Source organism: Lissotriton helveticus, chromosome 1_2 (assembly GCF_964261635.1).
Source record: "Lissotriton helveticus chromosome 1_2, aLisHel1.1, whole genome shotgun sequence".
NCBI lineage: Eukaryota > Metazoa > Chordata > Amphibia > Caudata > Salamandridae > Lissotriton > Lissotriton helveticus.
In genome coordinates, this window is record NC_136058.1 from 374733538 (window position 1) to 374754675 (window position 21138).

The window sequence follows — 21138 nt, forward strand, 5'->3', positions numbered from 1 at the left end:
TTGTAAAGGTATGCGTGGTAAAAGAATGCGTTGTAACGTCATACATCCCCCTCATTACTCTCTGCCCGGCCCTGGTACTCCCACTGTCCTCCCTCATTACTCTCTGCCAGGCCCTGGTACTCTCACTGTCCTCCCTCATTACTCTCTGCCCGGCCCTGGTACTCCCACTGTCCTCCCTCATTACTCTCTGCCAGGCCCTGGTACTCTCACTGTCCTCCCTGATGTCTAACTCTCTGCCAGGCCCTGGTACTCTCACTGTCCTCCCTCATAACTCTCTGCCAGGCCCTGGTACTCTCACTGTCCTCCCTCATTACTCTCTGCCCGGCCCTGGTACTCTCACTGTCCTCCCTCATAACTCTCTGCCAGGCCCTGGTACTCTCACTGTCCTCCCTCATAACTCTCTGCCAGGCCCTGGTACTCTCACTGTCCTCCCTCATTACTCTCTGCCAGGCTGGTACTCTCACTGTCCTCCCTCATAACTCTCTGCCAGGCTGGTACTCTCACTGTCCTCTTTGATGCCTAACTCTATGCCAGGCCCTGGTACTCTCACTGTCCTCCCTCATTACTCTCTGCCAGGCCCTGGTACTCTCACTGTCCTCCCTCATTACTCTCTGCCAGGCTGGTACTCTCACTGTCCTCCCTCATAACTCTCTGCCAGGCTGGTACTCTCACTGTCCTCTTTGATGCCTAACTCTATGCCAGGCCCTGGTACTCTCACTGTCCTCCCTCATTACTCTCTGCCAGGCCCTGCTACTCTCACTGTCCTCCCTCATTACTCTCTGCCAGGCCCTGGTACTCTCACTGTCCACCCTCATAACTCTCTGTCAGGCCCTGGTACTCCCACTGTCCTCTCTGATGTCTAATTCTCTGCCAGGCCCTGGTACTCTCACTGTCCTCTCTCATTACTCTCTGCCAGGCCCTGGTACTCTCACTGTCCTCTCTCATTACTCTCTGCCAGGCCCTGGTACTCTCACTGTCCTCTCTCATTACTCTCTGCCAGGCCCTGGTACTCTCACTGTCCTCTCTGATGTCTAACTCTCTGCCAGGCCCTGGTACTCTCACTGTCCCTCTCTCATTACTCTCTGCCAGGCCCTGGTACTCTCACTGTCCTCTTCATTACTCTCTGCCAGGCCCTGGTACTCTCACTGTCCTCTCTCATTACTCTCTGCCAGGCCCTGGTACTCTCACTGTCCTCTCTGATGTCTAACTCTCTGCCAGATCCTGGTACTCTCACTGTCCTCCCTGATGTCTAACTCTCTGCCAGGCCCTGGTACTCTCACTGTCCTCCCTCATTACTCTCTGCCCGGCCCTGGTACTCTCTCTCTCTCTCTCTCTCCGTTTCTCTCTCTCTGTCTATCTCTCTCTCTCTTCCTCTTTTTCTCTCTCTCTCTCGCTCTCTCCGTCTCTCTCTCTCTCTGTCTGTCTGTCTCTCTCTCTCTCCGTTTCTCTTTCTCTTTCTCACTCTTTCTTTCTCTCTGTCTCTCTCTCTTCCTTTTTATCTGTCTCACTATCTGTCTCTCTTTCTCTCGGTCTCTCTCTCTCTCTGTCTGTCTCTCTCTCTCTTCCTCTCTTTCTCCCTCTCTCTCGCTCTCTCTGTCTCTCTGTCTGTCTCTCTCTCTCTTTCTCTCTCTTTTTCTCTCTCTCTTTCTCTCTCTATCCCTCTCTCTTTCTCTCTCTCTTTCTTTTTCTCTGTCTCTCTCTTTCTCTCTCTCTTTCGCTATTTCTCTCTTTCTTTCTCTCTGTCTCTGTATCTCTCTTTCTTTCTTTTTCTCTCTCTCTCTCTCTCTCTTTCTTTTTTCTTTGTCTCTTTCTCTCTCTCACTCTCTCTCCGTCTATCTCTCTCTCTCTTCATTCATCTCTCTCCTTCCTTGGTATCCCAGCGGTGTCACAGCGCTAAGGACAAAGGGGAGTGAGACAGGCACTTCGATGGCACCACAGAAAGAAATAAAAGAGACTACTGCAAAGTTAGCAGCCACAGAATGAGCGCCGCCTCTGCCGTGAGAGGCTGTTAGGCGCTAGCCATGAACCGGGCGCTGCGAGGGCCGCGGGACTGCCGGCTCTTACCTGGCTTTACGGCGTCGGCCTCGTCGGTGCACTCCTCCGGCCACAACTGGCGAGACAGGTGGTGCCAATAGCGCCTCGAGAAGTCCAGCGCCGCTTCTACCTGCTTCTGAACCGGCCCCGGCTGGGGGCTCGGGGGCTCCTCCGCTCCTGCCCGGAGCTCTCCTGTCGCCGTGCCAGCTCCTGCCCCCCTGAACTGGGCACCGCTGGCTGCCCCTGGAGGGTCTGCCCTGCGGCCCTGGGCACAGCCTCCTCTCCCAGGTGCCCCGTACCCCCTGCCCTTGGCATTGGCTGCTCTCTCGTGTGTCCCTTGCCCCCTGCCCTTGGCACAGCTGACTCCTTCTGGAGGCTGTGCCCTCCTGACCTGGTCACTGCCTGTTCTCCCACGGGTATCTGTCCTAGTGCCCTTGGCACAGCCTCCTCTCCCGGGTGCCCCGTGCCCCCTGCCCTTGGCACAGCCTCCTCTCCCGGGTGCCCAGTGACCCCTGCCCTTGGCACAGCCTCCTCTCCCGGGTGCCCCGTGCCCCCTGCCCTTGGCACAGCCTCCTCTCCCGGGTGCCCAGTGCCCCCTGCCCTTGGCACAGCCTCCTCTCCCGGGTCCCCCGTGCCCCCTGTCCTTGGCACCGGCTGCTCCCTCGTGTGCCCCATGCGTGCTGCCTGGGCAGAGCCTGTTCTCCCGGGTGCTCCAGTCCACCTGCCCTTGAAATGGCTAGCTTCCCCTGGTGCCTCTGCCCTGCTGCCCTGGGCACTGCCGGCTCCCCCCGGTTATTACCCCTGGGCCCCGAGTACCCCTAGGAGCAGGAGGCAGAAGCATGCCAGGGCGGAGGGGGGTGGGGGGCACCCAAGGCATCGCGGTGCCAGCAGCAGGGGTCTCCCGGTGCACTCTCCCGCCGGGCTCTCCAGGGGGTATCCGTGCTCGGGCACCTGTCCTGCCAGGCTCTCCCCTACGCGCGGATCCTGATATGTCTCTTTCTGTACCGCCCTCTCACTGCCCTGCCGTCTCTCCCCACACTGCCCCTTCCCTGTCCGCACTGCCGTCTCTCACTTTTCCTCTCTGCAATGTCTCCTCTCTCAATCTGCACTGCCCCTCCACTCTCTGTCTAGCGCCGTCTCTTTCTCTCCCTGTGGTGCAGTCTCGCGGTCTATCCGCCCTCTCCCCACAGCCTCAGTGACAGCTCTGACTCCAGCACACGCTTTCACTCACTCGCACCCTGAGACCCCACCCAGCCCTGCTCCGCCTCTCCAGGGCTGTCTCTTTCACTCTCACACCCTGAGTGCCCCACTCCACCTCGCGAGTAGGGTGGGCGTGACATCACTTCCCCTGCTCTGGAGCAGGGTTGCTAAGGGACAGTTGTGTATTTATTTACTTTCATAGTTTCCAAATGAAACAGGGCAGGAGCGGGAGGCGGGCGCAGGGCAGGCCCGGGCTGGGCACACTGGGCAGGGAGGGGAGGCCTGGGCAGGGGCACGTGAGGGTGGGGGGGGGGGCAGAGTGGCACAGGGGGCAGACTGAAGACCAGAGGGCAGACAGCAGACCTGGGCAGAGTGACAGAAGGGTGGTGGGGGCAGTGAAAAAGGAGTGGGCACACTGGGCAGGGAGGGGAGGCCTGGGCAGGGGCACGTGAGGGTGGGGGGGGGCAGAGTGGCACAGGGGGCAGACTGAAGACCAGAGGGCAGACAGCAGACCTGGGCAGAGTGACAGAAGGGTGGTGGGGGCAGTGAAAAAGGAGTGGGCACACTGGGCAGGGAGGGGAGGCCTGGGCAGGGGCACGTGAGGGTGGGGGGGGACAGAGTGGCACAGGGGGCAGACTGAAGCCCAGAGGGCAGACAGCAGACCAGGGCAGAGTGACAGAAGGGTGGCGGGGGCAGAGAAAAAGGAGTGGGCACACTGGGCAGGGAGGGGAGGCCTGGGCAGGGGCACGTGAGGGTGGGGGGGGCAGAGTGGCACAGGGGGCAGACGGAAGACCAGAGGGCAGACAGCAGACCTGGGCAGAGTGACAGAAGGGTGGTGGGGGCAGTGAAAAAGGAGTGGGCACACTGGGCAGGGAGGGGAGGCCTGGGCAGGGGCACGTGAGGGTGGGGGGGGGACAGAGTGGCACAGGGGGCAGACTGAAGACCAGAGGGCAGACAGCAGACCAGGGCAGAGTGACAGAAGGGTGGCGGGGGCAGAGAAAAAGGAGTGGGCACACTGGGCAGGGAGGGGAGGCCTGGGCAGGGGCACGTGAGGGTGGGGGGGCAGAGTGGCACAGGGGGCAGACTGAAGACCAGAGGGCAGACAGCAGACCTGGGCAGAGTGACAGAAGGGTGGTGGGGGCAGTGAAAAAGGAGTGGGCACACTGGGCAGGGAGGGGAGGCCTGGGCAGGGGCACGTGAGGGTGGGGGGGGGACAGAGTGGCACAGGGGGCAGACTGAAGCCCAGAGGGCAGACAGCAGACCAGGGCAGAGTGACAGAAGGGTGGCGGGGGCAGAGAAAAAGGAGTGGGCACACTGGGCAGGGAGGGGAGGCCTGGGCAGAGACGTGTGGGGGGGGAGGCAGAGTGGGAAGCAGCCCGCTTCTAGAGGGGGGGCAGGCCCCCCCAGGGAATACCATGGTCCACCCACGGCCATTCAGAACAGAAACACAAGCGCTTTGCAGCTTCATGTTTCCCAGGAGTGCAGCCCCGTGGCATCTCCTTGATCGATTATTTGAATGATTAACACCATTGCCATGGGATACTTTCAGGTGGGGGAGAGGGGTGACGTCAGCAGAGTTTCTTAGTTGCCCCCCCTCCCCCACCTCAGCGCCTTGAGACCCTAACGGGTAAGTAGTGCGCTTTACAAATGTTTGAATGATTGATATATATATATATTTTTAATTTCAAACGATTTTATTAGAGAATTTGTTTTTCACATAATCAGAACAGAGAGAATGAAGGCAGTACTGGTCATGTTTTAACGCCGTTGCGGTTATTGTTGGCGTACATTATATATGGTTAGGCATTTACACGTTGGGTAGGCATTTATGATCGATGGCGTTTGCAGCCTTGATGAGCCTATGTATTGCCCTCAAGAGAGGGGAGCGAAAGTGGGAAAGGAAAGAAAGAAAGAGAAAAGAGGACAGTAAGGGTGGCGTGTTAGTTAGCAGGCATCATTCCAGGGTTTTTGGTGGGCAGCGGTTGGGGGCGGGGTATCAAGACATGTGGGCTGCCTAAGGTGGTTTGTGCAAGCCCAGGTATTTGTCCAAGGAGTGCCACATCTCACCCTTTGTGCTGCATTTTGGTGATTGTTTTCGTGTTATGTTGTCTGCCCCTCTTAGGAAAGTGATCCAGTTGAACCAACTTTTGAAGGACGCCTTACCGGTGTCTTTCCAGTTAGCTAGGATAGTCTTAACAGCGGCTGTGAGCAGGAGGTCGATCAGTTGGCTATCGTTTTTTGACTCAATTTCTGGAGCCATGAAGGTGGTGTCTACACCCGGGAAGTCTGGTTGTGGCGAGTACCCAGTTACCAGAGGCGGGGGGTGAGATTTTAAAGTGGTGAGGCGCAAAGTGATTTGCATACAGCACCGTAGCGAGTGAGCGCAGCGAGCAAGCCCGAACCCCAAAAGGGGGGTTTGGGCGGTAACCCCCCCAAGAAAATTTTGAAAAAAAGAAGAAAAATCGTGCATTTTCAAGCAAATTTGAGAAAGCAGGAAGGTTAATAAAGCAATTGTGAAAGTGCAGTTATTACATTAATAGATGGCATAACATAGGTACCTGCTGATTCAGTATAACCACAGAGCTTCATACATTCTGTCCTATTATGCTCAGTTGCTGAATTCAGACTATAAGACTTTCATGGAAATCTCAGCTCTAAGAGTAGAAGAAGTTGCACAGCCAATGTTTTTAATGTTTTTAAGCTATGTTGTAGAGAATTTTACATTTAAAGGACAACAAATGTGGGGATATACGAGATGAACGGCTGCATGTCTTAGTTATAGGTGTTTATTTATTGTATGCTTTACACAGATTTGAAAGGGAGCGTGCCTTATGTTTCTTAGGGTTTAAGTGGTTTATGTAGCTTGGAAAGGGAGTGTGTCAGCATATTGTTTTGTTAATTGGTTTTTGGTCGGCGAAAAGAGACACGCTGCCAGCATGCAAGGTGATTTTAAAGCCTCACAGCTTGTTTACTTTTTGGAAGCGAGCGGATGCGAAAAGGAGGGAGGGGTGGCGGGATTGGAATAATTAGTTTTGAGCAGGCCCAACTGGGCAACTTTGGGGACAATAATCGCTAAATGGAATGTGGCCCGGAGATGGGGGGGCATCTATACCACCAATGCTAGCAGAATGGAAGAAAGACATGGATTGGTGCATGATGTCTGAGAAGGTCATTTACGAAGGCAGAGTGCGCCCTAAGACATGGGAGAAGACCTCGGGAAAATGGAATACCTACAGGGGAAACATATGCGTGCCTCAATCTTCCATGTTAGGGGAGGGGAACCCAAGAATGCCCGACCATGAGGGGTTGGATAGTTACATCTGAAATGAGATATGAGGTCAAGGGAGGAATAACTGTAGCGCTCCGCTGTCTTGACTTATTGTATATACATGGCTACTCAGATGCGAAATTTGCTGTGATGCTTTATTATACGTTTAATAAAAAGACATAACAAATGTATATACTCTTCAAGTTTTGACTTTGTGGACATATTGAGTGGAGAGTGGCTCTTGGAAGGAATTCATGTCACCATGAGCTTCTATCGCCCCATAAGACCTTGCGCTCAGCCTCAAGTGCGCTCTATCGGCTGCAGAAAACTGAAGCGCACTCCAGTGCCAAAGAGAGTGTATCTGGGGCCCGATGCACGAGACATTGATTTATACAAAAACGTACAGAGCGACCTACTGGAGCTGATGTCAAACACATTTAAAAAAAATTACTATAACACGTATAAACGTATACATGCATAAAACAGAGTTTGTACTATTATGCAGAGATAGACTCGCTTGCGTACACCCCACATCTATTTTGTGCACCGAAAATGCAATTTTCAAATAAATATCAACATCCAAGAGTTTGCATGGATGTAACTTGAAACAATAAATACTCTTGATTGAAACGTGAAACCTAACAGTCTTTAAAAACTAACAAGATTCTTTAGTATAAGTCAAATACAGCTTCGCCATTTAAAGGGCTGGGTTTTCAAGACGGCCTAGAGTGAGGTCAGTGTGTGGGCCAGTTTTGTGGCTGTGTGTGGGCTCACTGGGCTGGGATTGTAAACACCTTGAAATCAGGACTAGAAGGCAGTAATAGGTAGTAGTGTGCAGCTGTGGTTGCTGTTATCTCGTGGCATGATTGGATAGACCAGTCACACTTTGAGGGTAGAAGGGCAGGGATGTGTCAATGTAATTATCCTTTAGGTAGACAAGGATTTGACTGTCACATTTCTTGAATATTATCACCCACATTGCCTGCAGCAATCACAAAAACATGTGGTTCCCCACCCCCCACCCAGACATTATGCCTTAAACAGTCGAAAGGTGCTTGTATTGAAAATGTGGGCCACATTTTTTTTACCACCAATTCATTAATATGGGCCACTTTATTTTGTTGCCCAGGCCTATTTTCTACCCCACTAAGACCCTGCTGCCCACACGCAACCATTATTACACATTGGAACATATCCCGCAAAATGGCCAAAGTCGACAGAAGGAAATAACCCCATTTAATCCCAAAAAGCAAAAGCAGGAGCAAAATGAAAGGGATCCCTGAAGGACTGACAGACAAGGCTTTGCCAGAAGAAGGACGGTGGCAAGCTAATATGAGCACATGCTTGCGGAGGGCAGGTCATTCCACAAGCAGCTTTACAAAGGGAGAAAAATTGACAGCTTGTACCGGAGTGAGAAATGAAGACAAAGTCTGCCACATTCCCCATGCAGTCTAATAATCCCTCAAACGGAAAGGGTAAAAAAGGAGACGGCTCGGATTATAGACCTCGTTTATCAACAGTGGCATAGCTTTGCTTACATTATTTAATGTAAGCAGACCCAGGAAATATTACAATATCTTCTTTCACAGCACAGGCATCAAGCTGTGAGACAAGAAATAAAATGCCTACTTCAATTGCCTGAGAAAGGAAAATAAATATTGTGATTCCGTACGCGCTGCTCCCCTCTGACACAGCCCCAGGCCCTGGGTGGCGCTCCTCTCGAGCTGCACTTCCGCTCCACAACACTCCCTACACTAGACGGATGTGTCTGCGTAAACATTACAATGCCCCCAAACTGCAACCTGTTTGTGGGTGAAGGGGCCATGGGAGGCAGAGGGCGGTCCTGGGAGCACTTCCAGGATATGCCCAGCTGGATATACTGCCACGAATAGGGTGATAAAAGCATCTTCAGGAAACAGCAACAAGACAATTACACCTTTTTTCAAACCAACCAAATAACAAAGGGTTGGGAGGCAAGCACATACAACCATGGGTTACTAAAGTACTAAACTAGAAGTACTAAACTCAAGATGAGGGAACGCAATGCTATCTGAATATTAATCAGCCTGACATAATTTAAACTTGACTTCTCCAGATGAAGACTACAGCAAAACGTTTGTTCAGATTTGTATAATGCAACCACGCGCCAGCCCGGCCGTTTCACTTGCAGATGACGTACTTCAGCCCTTCAGGGCTCCACAAACCACTCAGAGGAACCCCTTTCTGCACCAAGGGCAATTCAAATGTGTGAGATATGGCAGCTCTTGGGCCAAGAGCCGCCATATCTCACACATTTGAATTTGTCTTGGGCCCCTCTTCACATTCTGCAGGGGGGGGGGGCGTCATGTGCGTTACTCCACTGGATGGCAGCATGGCGGCGGTAATCTTTCAATTGAATTTAGCAACCTACGGTTGCCTGCATATTTTATACACACAATCGCCTCAAAAATCCAAGCTTGCCTTACACTGAAACCATGATGTAAATGTAAATGTAAATGTGAGCATACTTATAGAGCGCAGCTGTCACCCAAAGGGTATCCTGGCGCTTCGACCATAAACATTACCAACAGATGTTAACACTACGCTGCTCTCGGGAAGAGGTAGCTTTTGAGATCCTTTTTAAAAGACAAAAGATCCTGCTTGCACCTTAGGGACAGAGGTAGGGAATTCCAAAGTTTGGCGGCCGTAAAGCTGAAGGAGCGGCGTCCTTGCTATCTGGGCTGTCCCCCATGCTTTCTCTTTCCCCCAAACCAGTATGCTCGCCATGAACCCCCTTGAGCATTGTGCTTTCTCTGCAACCCTCATGTCTTCACTGCTACCCCTTACAGTCTCTGCAAACCCAGCACTGCCCCTCTGCAACCTCAAGTTCTCAACGTACAGTACGTCAATGTCTCAAGGAAGTAACCAGTAGTATTAGCACCCAGAGTGAAAGTTAGGAAGATGGCAGCCAACTAGAATGCTCCCTTAACACTATTTGTACAGGTGCATAAAGGGAGCATTGATATGCTCGCATTATTATACAAGGATTTGGCGAATGACACACGGCGGCACATACTTCAGGTAACAGAGAGTTTAGATTATCACAGGAGGCTGGACACATAACGCGCCCCGACTCATGACATTTATTTTTTATAACCTCCTAAAAAACAATACTCACTAAAAGAAGACTTCAGCACACCACGAGGCGAGTCCCCCAGGGCCCAGCCCAGAACCGGATCCTACGTCAGCACCGCCGCAAATGGCCAATCACTGCATGAGTGACTACATGAAGTCAGACACAGTGATTGGCCATTGTGCAGTGCGGCTGGCAGCATCCAATAATGGATTGCCCTGCCCTGCTGCGAGGTGACCAGCCAAGTGCCAGGATTGTCTTGGGGGGCACACTACCTGCTCGCCCTGTCGCCCTTGTTAATGCCGGGGCTCCTGCACCCCCCCTGTCACTATTGTACATATTGGGGGAACTATTATGCGCATGCTCGGGCTAGTTTCAGCCCCGAGCAGCACTTGCGCAATAGGTTGGTATGCCTCATCCTGCAGACAGTGTCTCGTGACGTGGACTCAATTGTCACTCACACACAGTCAGACCAGCCCCGCCGCCCAGCCCAGCCCATTACCCTGCGCAGCACACTCCCGTTACAGTCGGGTGCTGCCCGGATTCCCGCAGGTCAATAATAAATCCTGTAAATGTATTTCCTGCCTGATAAATGAATTTTAAAAATACCACAGTGACAATTATACTTGCAGCCGCGGGTCCATGGGCTGGTGGGGCTACGCCCCTACGCCCCAATGGACGCACCGCGGCTGCCAGTTACGTTATGTATGAACTCCCGTACTGTCCTCCAGAACGTCTTGGCTCTAGGGCAATACAAGATAAGGTGCGCTAAGTCTCCATTTTCCTAATGGCAGTTCCAACACAGATCTCTATTCCGGAGCCCGACGGCCGCCAGGCGGTCTGGGATCCAGTAGGATCTGTGGAGGAGCCAGTATTTAGTCTGTGCTAGGAATGGGGTGACTTTGTTTTTGGCTGCTGATGTCCAGAGGTGCGTCTTTTCCTTCTCATTGAATTGTCTACCCTGGAGGGCTTCCCAGTTCTCTATTGTTTTGGCGTTTAGTCTTGTTGTCTTTGGGCTCAGCAGTTTGTATAGGTGCGATGTCTGGTGGCCGATTTTGTTTAAATTCGCCATGTATTGGAGGATTGAGGGGGGATCTTTATTTAGGTTTGCTCTTGTGATGGCCGCCCTCATTCTTAGGGAGCTATAGAATTCTATATCTGGTAGGTTGTGTGTTTGTTTTAGGCAGTCGAACGTGAGCGGGGTATTGAGCCTCTCTAGCTGGTTGGGGGTGGAGATGCCCCGCTCAACCCACGTGTTAATGCTAAGTGTCTTGTCTTTGTATTTTATTTTAGTGTTGTCCAAAATAGATTCCCATCTTGTGTTCCTAATGCTCTTCTCCATTGTTTTGTCGACTTTGAGGAGAGCGTTCTTGGTGTTTTTGAGTATGGTGTTGTTGGCCTCGGGGTGTTTATTGGCTGTGAGTAGGGCAAGGGGGTGAAGACCTTTTAAAATTGCTCTTTCTATCGCCAGCCATACCGGCGTGTATTCCTGCTCTGGTGAGAGCCAGTATATCCCTTGTTTGGCTAGACATGCTGTCTGGAATGTTTTGAAGATGGTGAGGTTGAGTCCCCCTAAGGTTTTGCTTAGCTTTAGTTTCTGTAGGCCTATCCAGGGTTTCTTATCTCTCCATAGGAATTTATTTGTCATGATATCCAACTTTTTATGGAAGTCCTCCATAGTTATGAGTGGGAGCATACTAAGCAGATAATTAACCATGGGGGTTAGCATCATTTTTATTGTTTCTACCCTGCCCCACCAGCTGACAAACTTTGGTGACCATGAGTCTAGTTTCTCCTTTAGTTTGTTTAGTATTATTTTCTCGTTGTAGTCGAGTGTTGATTTGAGGTCCCTGCCGAAGTAGATGCCAAGATATTTCAGGAAGCTTTTCTGCTAGGTCAGCTCTGAGTCCCCTAATACCGCCCTTGTTGTGTGCACATTCAGTGGTTTGCATTCAGATTTGTCCCTGTTGAGTTTGTAGCCCGATGCCTGTGCGTATTCATCAATGGTGGACATTAGGGCTGCTATCGAGGTCCCCGGGTCCTCTGTGGTGATGAGTATATCGTCCACATATGCAGCTAGTTTGACCATGTTTCCCATGAAGGGGATTCCTTTTATCTCAGTGTTATTCCTGATCATGGTCAGCAGTGGTTCCAGAGAAAGTAGGAAGAGTGCTGGGGAAAGTGGGCAGCCTTGTCTGGTTCCTCTTCCCAGATTAAGGTGGTCAGAGGTGCCCCCGTTAACTACCACGCTGGCTTTTGGTTCATTATAGAGCGCCCTCACCATTCTTCTATAGTTTTCCATAAGGCCGAATTTTTGCATGCACTGGTCAAGAAAGGGCCATGACACTCTATCAAACGCCTTTTCTGCGTCGAGTGCCATCATGACTGCTGGTTTTGTGTTGTTAGAGGTATGGTTTATTAGGTGACATAGGAGTCTCGTGTTGTCCTGGGACATCCTGCTTTTGAGAAACCCCACCTGTGAGTTATGGATTAGGTTTGGGAGCCGCGCGTTCAGGCTTGCTGCTAGGACCTTTGCATAGATCTTGCAGTCTACGTTAATTAGGGAGATGGGTCGGTAGTTTTGCGGGTGTTGTGGGTCTTTACCCTCTTTTGGGATGACTATTATGTTGGTTTCTGCCATTGAGTTTGTCATTTTCCCCTGTTTGATACAGTGTGTGAAGACCTCTTTCATTGTGGGCTTGATTAGGCGGAGGAAGTGATTTTAGAACCCTGCCGTGTAACCGTCCGGTCCAGGTGCTTTGTTGTCCTTAAGGGCTGCTACTGCTTTCTCTATTTCTGCCCCAGTTATGTCTTGCTCTAGAGATGTTCTTTGTACTTCCGTCAGTTTGGGTAGATTTAGTTTATCTAGAAGGCTAGCACCCCCATCGGTTTTAAGGTCTTTGTCCTCCCAGTAGAGGCCTTCATAGAAGTTTTTAAAGACTCTGAGGATTCCCTTGTTTGATGTTTGGGAGGTCTTATTTGGGTCCGTTATTGCCGCAATAGTGTGTTGCCTCTGCTTGCTCTTTAGGTATGAGGCTAGTGCTTTCCCTGCTCTGTTCGCTGCGCAAAGGTTTATTACCTTATATTTGTTTATCCACATGCCTGCCCTTTCGCTTAAAATTTTGTTGAGTTCGTATTTCTTCCTAGTTAGATCTGTGAGGGTGTTCTTGTCTGCTAGGTTGATGCTGTGGCGCATTTCCAGTTCCTTAATCTTTACCTCGAGCTCTAATACTTTTTTATTTCTGTCTTTGTTCATTCTGGCTTTGATGCTAAGTATTTTACCCCTGACTGTGGCCTTCATGGCGTCCCAGAGTGTGCCTTTATCTGTGTCCAGGTTATCGTTGAACTCTAAGTATTCTTTTATGGCCTCCTCTATCACTGCTACGTTAGTCGAGTTTTTAAGGATGTCGCTGTTGAATCTCCACCTGCGACTTATGTGTTCGTTGTGTCGTCCATTAAGCGTTAGGCTGATGTGTAAATGGTCTGATATAGTTCTTGGGGAAATCTCTGTGTGTTCTATAAGGAGTGTGTGTGAGGCTGAGATAAGGATATAGTCGATCCTGCTGTATGAATTGTGTGGGTGAGAGTAGAAGGTGTAATCCCTAGCGTCTGGGTGTTGGAGTCTCCAGGGGTCCCTAAGTTGGAGTTTGGTGCAGAGATTGTTGAGGGTGTTCTCCCCTGGGAGCGGTGGCTGGCTCTTTGCGGGTGTCTGTCTATGGTGTGGTCTAATACTTGGTTGAGATCTCCAGCTACAATCAGTAGGTCGTCTTGGGGTAGCTTACTCAGCCTGTTCTCCACCTCCCTCCAAAAGGCAGTGTCCTCTGTGTTGGGCCCGTAAATGTTGGCAATGTGTATCGTCTCCTCCCATTGCTTGAGGCTAGTTATTAGCATTCTCCCTTCCTCATCAGCGAAGCATGCATGCAGTGTCAGCCTGGCTTTCTTGTTTATTAGTGTGATTACTCCTTTTTATGCACTGCTGGCGAGCAGAAAGTGTGGCCTATCCAGTTCGCCTTCAGTCATTGTGCGTCCTCTGCTGATAGCTTAGTTTCTTGGAGCACGCACACGTCGCTTTTTAGTTTTGTCAGATAATCGATCGTTTTCCTTCTTTTGACCGGGTGGTTGAGCCCTTTAACGTTGAATGAGACTACTTTGAGATTGGAGAGTAGTTGTGATTGTTTTTTTTGTGTCCTTTATTAGATTTGGAGTCGCCCCATAGTGAGAAGGTCTTATGTGCAGCTAGCCCTCCTGCCGGTGGGCCCAAAACACCCTTCATTGTTGCCTCCCTATGTTGCGTGGCGTGCTGCATTGGCTGGATTGATGATCGTTTGCGTCTGTCCGAGAAGAAGAAAGAGAAGATAATGGAAAGGAAAATAAAAGGAAAAAGAGAAAACAACAGAAACTGTACATGGAGACCCCCCCGCCGCCCTTTCCCCTCTCCCACTCCTCCCCCCACCCCCACATGATTGAAATCTGAACGTGCATCAGCAATGTTCCCTCCCTCCCTCCCCCTGAGGTCTTGTGGTGAGCTGAACCAGACCCTCATCATTTGCTGCGGAACTATGGCTTAGAATAAGGGGCTCCCCTCTCAGTCTGTGGTTGCGGTCGCCATTGGTCAAAATTAAAAGGATATTCAAAAGTTCCTGTTGCGCAGTCGTCCCTTCTGGTCGCGGACCGGAGAGGTAAGGCTATTTGGTATGAGGTAGGATGTTGTATCATGAGGTTGTTAGATGCAGCAGGATATATGATTGGGGTCGGTTGATGTGACATGAGGTAGTTTGTTGCATCGAGGTAGAGTATTTTTGTTTTATGTTTCCCCTGGTTCACCCCAGTTTGCCCAGGGCCCCCCCGTTTGCTTAGTCTGTGCCTAATCTGTACTTGCTGGTCGGCTCAGCCCTGGTCTGGCCCGGCGTAACTTCTTTTGTCCATTAGGTAGTCAATACTAGTCCAGCTGTTACAGTTCACCGTGTTTACCTAGTGTTGGGCATGTTTTTGATTGCCATCTGGCATTGTGTCGGTGATATGCAAAGTGGGCTTCGTGTGGTTCTGTGTTCACGTTCTGATGGCAAGATTGGGTGGTCAATCCTGTAGTTGTTCGATGGGAGTGTGGCCCCCATTGTCTGTCTTGCGTGTCCCTAGAAGCAGTTGGCGCCAGTTGGCATCAGTTGTCCTCTGCACTGTCAGCTCGGTCACTCCCTGGGCTGTCTTTGGACGCTCTTCTTTTTGTCGCGCCTGGGGATTGAGCTTCCATATCCTCCGGAGGTGGCCCTTGTAGGTACTTTCTCAGGTTGCTTGGATCCTTGAAAACCAGTGTTCGCCATTTGTCTGTGATTCTCATTCTTACTGGCCCCACAAAGCTGAAGGTGATGTTATCTCTACATAGTGTTTCCCATAGTGCCAGGAAGCTCTTTCTCGTCTCCACCGTTTGCCTTGAGAAGTCTTGCTTTATTATTATTTTGCGATGGCATGCGATGGCAAAAATCGCCTCTGTTTGCTGTGATCTTAGGGGCTTGCAGGTGATTGGCTGTGGACCGCGTCCATTTGTGGGTTTAACTGCTGGCACCCTGTATGCTTTGTCTAGCTCAAATTGTCTGTCGAACTTGATTCCTGTTATTAGTGGTATTAGTTCTTCTACGAGGGTTATGCAGGATCCGGATTTATCTTCTTCCCCTTCAGGAACCCCAATGAGTCTTATGTTCCCTCTCCTGCTGCGGTCGTCTTGTTCCGCCAGCTGTTTCTGGAGGGTGATGGAGACCTTAGAGAAGGACTGTAGAGACTTGTTTGATTGGGCGTTATCATCCTTTATGTCGCTGATTCTCTTTTTCGCAGCGTCTATCCTGCTGTTCGTATTGTGCTGGTCCACCCTTATGGCTGCCAGCTCTAGCTGCATATTGTCTATTGTCTGCTTGGTTGACTTGGCTAGGTTGTTTCCCTTGTTGATCTTCTTGAGGATCATGTCCAGGGTTATTTCCTGCTTCTGCTTTAGCGGAGATTCCGGTGGGTCCTTTTTGTATTTCTTGGTCTCATTGGATAGTTTGGCTTCTTGGCCTGCCATTGCCGTGACCCCTCTTCTTGCCAGGTAGCTATCTAGTCTGCCACCTTTCTGCTGTGTGAATGTGTGCTTGGGTCGTTCTCCCGTGACTCTGGTTGCCCTTCTTTTGCGGCTTGCTGGTCCAGTCTGTACCTGCTTGGATAGCCTGAAAACCGATGATGATTCTGGGCTTATTGCTTTGGATTTGTAAACTTCAATGCTTAGCAAAGTAAAAAGCTGCCAACGTTTTAAAAAAAACATGAAAAGCAGTAAAGTGGCTCTGTATGGCAGCTGAAACGTCTATGCTGCGGCACCTGGCCAGGAGCCTGCTGCAGTCTGCATCTTAAAGATTTCACAAGCAGAGTCCCTTCCCCTCCCCAAAGCCGGGAGCACATCAGGGAAAGCAAAGTCTGCAGCTCCTTGGGTTCTAATTATTGTGTTAATAATGTCAAATAATGCCAATACCTACAATATCAGATCGATTAAATATATTGTTGGTTTTTGGCCAGTGTACATTTGTCTTCATGGCCCACCCATGCTTCTTTGCGGCCCTCCCAAAGAAAACATTCTAGAGCCGGGCCTGATGGGAAAGGGGGTAGACTGAAGCCCGGGGGCAGACAGCAGACCTGGGCAGAGTGGGCACGAGAAGGGTGGTGGGGGCAGTGAAAAAGGGGGGGGAGGGGTCAGAGCAGAAGGTGAGAGTTGGACTTTTAATTTGGTGCCTGGGCCCGTTTTCTGTGCCAGTCCGACCCACCCTTAGTAGAAAGGAGAAGTTTATTTTTATTTAAAAAGTTTTGTATACCGCTAGCTTGACCCGTGGGTATCAGAGCACACAGGAGATAAAGGTTGCATAATCTGATGAAGCAACAAAAATATATAAGCAAAAGCATAATAATTAGGCAAAAGCAGTGAGAGATGAAGGTTGCATTACATAGCATGACCTAAAGAAGCAAGAAATATATAAGCAAAGAACATAATAATTAGGCAAACGGTGCGGGGGAGGGAGACAAAATAAAGTAGGTGGTTGGCACAGTTCAGTAACCACCTATCTGTATTGGTCAAGTGAAGGGGGAGCCAACTAGATTATCAGAGTCTAGGTTAGTTGATCTTGGTCGGTAAAGAATTTGTTGAGGAGATGGAGTTTCAGGTCCCTTTTGAAGCAGGAGAAGGAGGGGCTGCATCAGAGGTCTCTAGGGAGTGAGTGCCACATCCTGGGTTCATTACCAGAGAATGATCGACACTGAGTGGTTTGTCTGGGGCTAGATAGGTAGGGTGACCAGCGTCCCGCATTTGCCGGGACAGTCTCGGTTTTTCAACAGCTGTCCAGGCAGATTTCGGCATATTTGGCTAATGTCCTGGTTTTTTAGAGAGGGTCAACTGAAAACAGTGACAGGTACTTGTTTAGGTTTTCCAAAGCAGGGCTAGTTAGCAGCTGTAATAACTAAGCACTTTTATACCCAGGTAAGATGCTGGTATAAAAAAAGACATTTTATTCATTCGCTTAGTGCTTTTTCTGCGTTTCTATGTTGAAGAGGGCTGTTAGTCTTTGCTACTTCGTTAATGTAAAATTGTAGTCCTTCCTCTATTTTTGCGAAATGTCCGTTTTTGGGTCAATAGATCTTGTCACCCTATACATAGATAAATTGGTGAGGGGGGTTTGGGGAGAGAGACAGTGCTGTATGCTGTTTCTTGTGTACTTTCAGACAGTGTCGTTTCATCTCATGTATTTCGCTATAAAGAATCATGTTTTATTTGGGTTTCGTGGGGTTTTTGATGTAGGGGGCGCTACTTCTGCAGTTCCAGACCTTCGGCTGTGTCACCAGTTGGGGTCTTGGGTCTGCAGCTCGAAAATTTAATTTCAAGTCAACACTGCCACCTGCGTTCGGATTTGTAGTTTTGCACTCAAAAATGACCCGGACAGTACATCTTGTGTTAACATTTCTCCCTGAAATGATGTAATGTGACATCATGGCATAATCTTGGTAATTTCATCCCGCCCCCCCCCCCCCCTCACCCGGTTTAGCAACAGGCAGAGCTTGTCTCGCTGGCCGGCCCATTAATGTCTGCACATACTCAGCGGGGCAGGGGTCTCAGTAGAAGTGGCCTCACTTGTTTTCAGGTGTTTTTCACTACTGTAAACTAATGCGTGCCTGATTTAAGCCCCGCTCCTCCTTTTTAATGCAATTACGCTGAAGCAGTGATTTGAGGAAAAATTATGCAAATGGGGGCTGATTTTTTTTTGTGTGCCCGGGCGATTTTCATTCCCAATCCGACCCTGGCAGGGGGGGCACAAATTCCAGGGGGGCCCCTCAGCACAGTATTCTGGCCAGAGAGCTCCTGATTAAGTCAGGAGGGGGCCCCTCCACGTACCTTGCAGGGGGGCCCCAAGTTTTGTTCCACCAGTGTGTGTGCCCGCGCCTCCCTGCACCTGCAGCTGGAGGGAGAACGGGTGAACCCAGAGCTTCAGAGCAAAGAAAGCCCAGGAAACGTTGGGAATAAAACCAGGACCTGTCGGGACAGAATCTGAAGGAAGGGCTCCCAGCTGCCCAACGCTCTGGGATAAGGACATGACACCAAAAACAGGACAGAAAACTCAGCTTCACCGGCTCTAGCGGCTGAAGAGATGGCTGTTGTCATACTTTTAATACCAAAGGCAGGTCAAGGCAGTGATGGGTTCAGAAACGGCGGCGTTTTAACAACAAGACTTTTCAATAGTCTTAAAACCAAAGGGGACAAGCTTCTAACTCAGGATTTTGGACTGCTACTACAACCGCTACTGCAGGGCAGAGGTATAGAGAGGGCAGACTGCGGTGCAGAGTGTAGGAAGGTAGATCCCTGACTATGGTTGCCCCCAACTTTTTGCCTGGTGTTTTGCTGGTTTTCTGACTTAGTTGACCTGGGGCCCTGCTATTCAGGACCCCAGGCCTACTGCTCTCTCTGTAAAATGGATTCCATGTACCTTAGGTACATATCTAATTGGATACTGAGTCACCTTATCAGTCCCTGTACAGTGTACCTTAGGTGCCCAGGGCATAGGTGTACCCAGGGACTACCAGGGGCTGCAGCATGTATTATGCCACCCCTGGCTGGCCATCCAAATCTGACACAACTGGCTGCATGACAGCTGGGGCAAGGTGGTGTAATCACCCTTTGCTTTAGATATAGTATACCTATATCTAACCCTAAAATGGACACATGTATTCCTATCAGTCACTCCTATGGCAGGCCTTAACAATCCTGAAGGCAGAGTGCTTGGAATAATGTGAAATGGTGCTCTGGCATGAGCTGAGCCCGTTTGCAGCTTGCGGAACCAAGTCCTAATAGCTGTTCCATGATAACGCATACCATATACTCTTAAGTGCATTATAATCCTCGCGGTTAAATGCCAACTCTGGTATCGCTTTATCAAAACATGTCGAGTAAGGTGTCATACGAATTGGAATACTAACCCCTCGCCAATTCTGGCGACGGGGTTAGCATTCCACCCTTCTAGAGGGACACGACCTGGATGTAACCTGTAACCCCGGTTAAAGTCAGACATAGCCTCAGCTCCACAAGATGGATGCTGCCACCGGGACACAAGTCTGCCCTCCTGCTGCTGGGAGTCCTCCCAGCACAGGAGGCAAGGGCAAAGGGTTTCCTGCCAGGGGCGGTGCCAGCACCGTCCCAGACAGGATTTTGTGTATCCTAGGTAGGCAGGGCTTTAGAGGAAGGTGGCACCCCGGTGCTCACTATGCATAGGCCGGCTTGAACCAGTTCCAGGGGCACTCCAGCCCCTGATCTGGGGAAAGCCCGCCAAAGGAGAGGGGTGTAACCACCCCCCTCCTAGTCCCACCCATAGGGCAGGACTTAGTCGCGTGCCAGCCCCCTTTTGCAGGATAAAGGTAGGAACTGGCCCCCTTCCAAATTAGATCAATCCTTGAATCCTGAACCGACTTTCTACGAGAGGAACTCAAGACTCTTCCTAAGATTTCTCCCTTGTGACTAAGGAGTAGTCACCCTGCAGCAGCAGGCACCAACCAAGCATCGCGGTCTGCTGTAAGTCTCTCCTCCGATTCAAGACTGCCCAGCACGACGAGAACTGGCTTCCCTGGCACCTCTGACCTCAACCTGCATCATCAGCCCAGCTGTGATCCGTGGGTGTGACGAGACCTCGAGGGACCGGCCATCTTTGAAGACTGCACGACGCTTGTCCAGCACGACCACCGAGTGACCCTCGACTGAGTGCTTTGGGGTAAGAGAAGCCCCGACCCTGAGCAGCTCCAGCACCGAAGTTCGGCCCCCCTGCATCCACGAGATCTGCGTGGGGCCCTTCTGCTCTTTGCTGCTCACCGCGTTGTCCAGGTCACTTGCCCGTTGGCTAGTGGCCCTCTTACGATGCTTCACGACGACAACCACCGCTGGTCTGGTTGCTCCAGACTAGCCCTTGCTCCCCTCCAAAAGAGGAGCACCCTGGACCCTCCTGGTCCACTCCAGACTCCATTTTAAGTCCACCGCGTGGGCTTGCATTTGCCAAGACTTGTTGCCCCAATCCTGGGTCCAGCGACGTCGACAGCAGATACCTTCGTGGGACAGCTCGCACCTCCATCCTGGTCGCCGACAACGCCTCCTGGTCCGAGAGACTGCAGTGCCCAGCAGCGCCCACTCACCTGGTCGAGGTGACTTCGTCCGGTGCCATCCTGGTGCCCACCTAAATCACTGGCTAGTGATTCAGAACTTGGTGCCCTCTGCTTACAGGTCTTCTTCTTCCCTGATCCAGGCTTGGATCACCACGAACTTCTTCACTGGCCGCCTGCCAGCAACTTCTTTCTTCAGGCTCCTGGTTCTTCAACAAGGGTTTCCGACGCAACTTGAACCCTATGCAGCCGCAGCCCCTGGGCTAGGTAAACTGAGTACTCCGGTGCTCCAGCATAGTCCAACACCCTAAGTGTTCGGATCCACTCTTGTTTTCGACCCACCTAGTCGGGTTCGCCCGAGAACAGTAACTTTGCAATTGCTAGTATCCATAGACTTGTTCCCGCATTACGCGTGAGAGTTCCCACTCTGCACACGGCGTCCCTAGGCCTCCTGCTTCTAATCCAAGGGTTCAGCATTGTAGGCCTAGCGTTTCTACAGTCTAGAAAAGTATTACTTACCTGCTAGTAACTTCGCATTCCACTTCTTGTGTATATGGTTTTTCGTGCCCCTCGGGCATTTGTGTAAATTGTGCGACTTAAAGTATTTTCTTAAGAGTTTTGTTATGTGCTTAGCTCCCTGACTCATAAAGAGTTCAGGGTAGTCTTGTTATAAATAAATATCTGTTTATTTTCATAACAACTTGTGTGGTGTCCTTTCACTTGGTGTTCAAGGGGTAATGTGATGGTAAAACAGCTGGCTTAACACGCCCTCTAGAGTCTTAGCCTTAGACTGCTCGTATCCATGCTACTAGGATAGCTGGTCTATAAGGTTGACTTACAACCAATCATCAATAAGGGTTGTTTGGACTGATACAAAGTG

General features: G+C 50.6%; 1 protein-coding gene across 1 annotated transcript in view; it reads right to left on the reverse strand.

Moving 5' to 3' along the window:
- Positions 1-11751, reverse strand: part of LOC144804069 (torsin-3A-like) — a 121604-nt gene extending 109853 nt beyond the window's left edge. The window contains exons 1-2 of the mRNA XM_078671895.1: positions 11533-11751; positions 2065-2755 (exon numbers count right to left, since the gene is read on the reverse strand). Of these exons, the coding sequence (XP_078528021.1) occupies positions 2065-2755; positions 11533-11751 (910 nt within the window). The remainder of the gene's footprint in view (positions 1-2064; positions 2756-11532) is intronic.
- Between the last annotated feature and the right edge of the window lie 9387 nt (positions 11752-21138).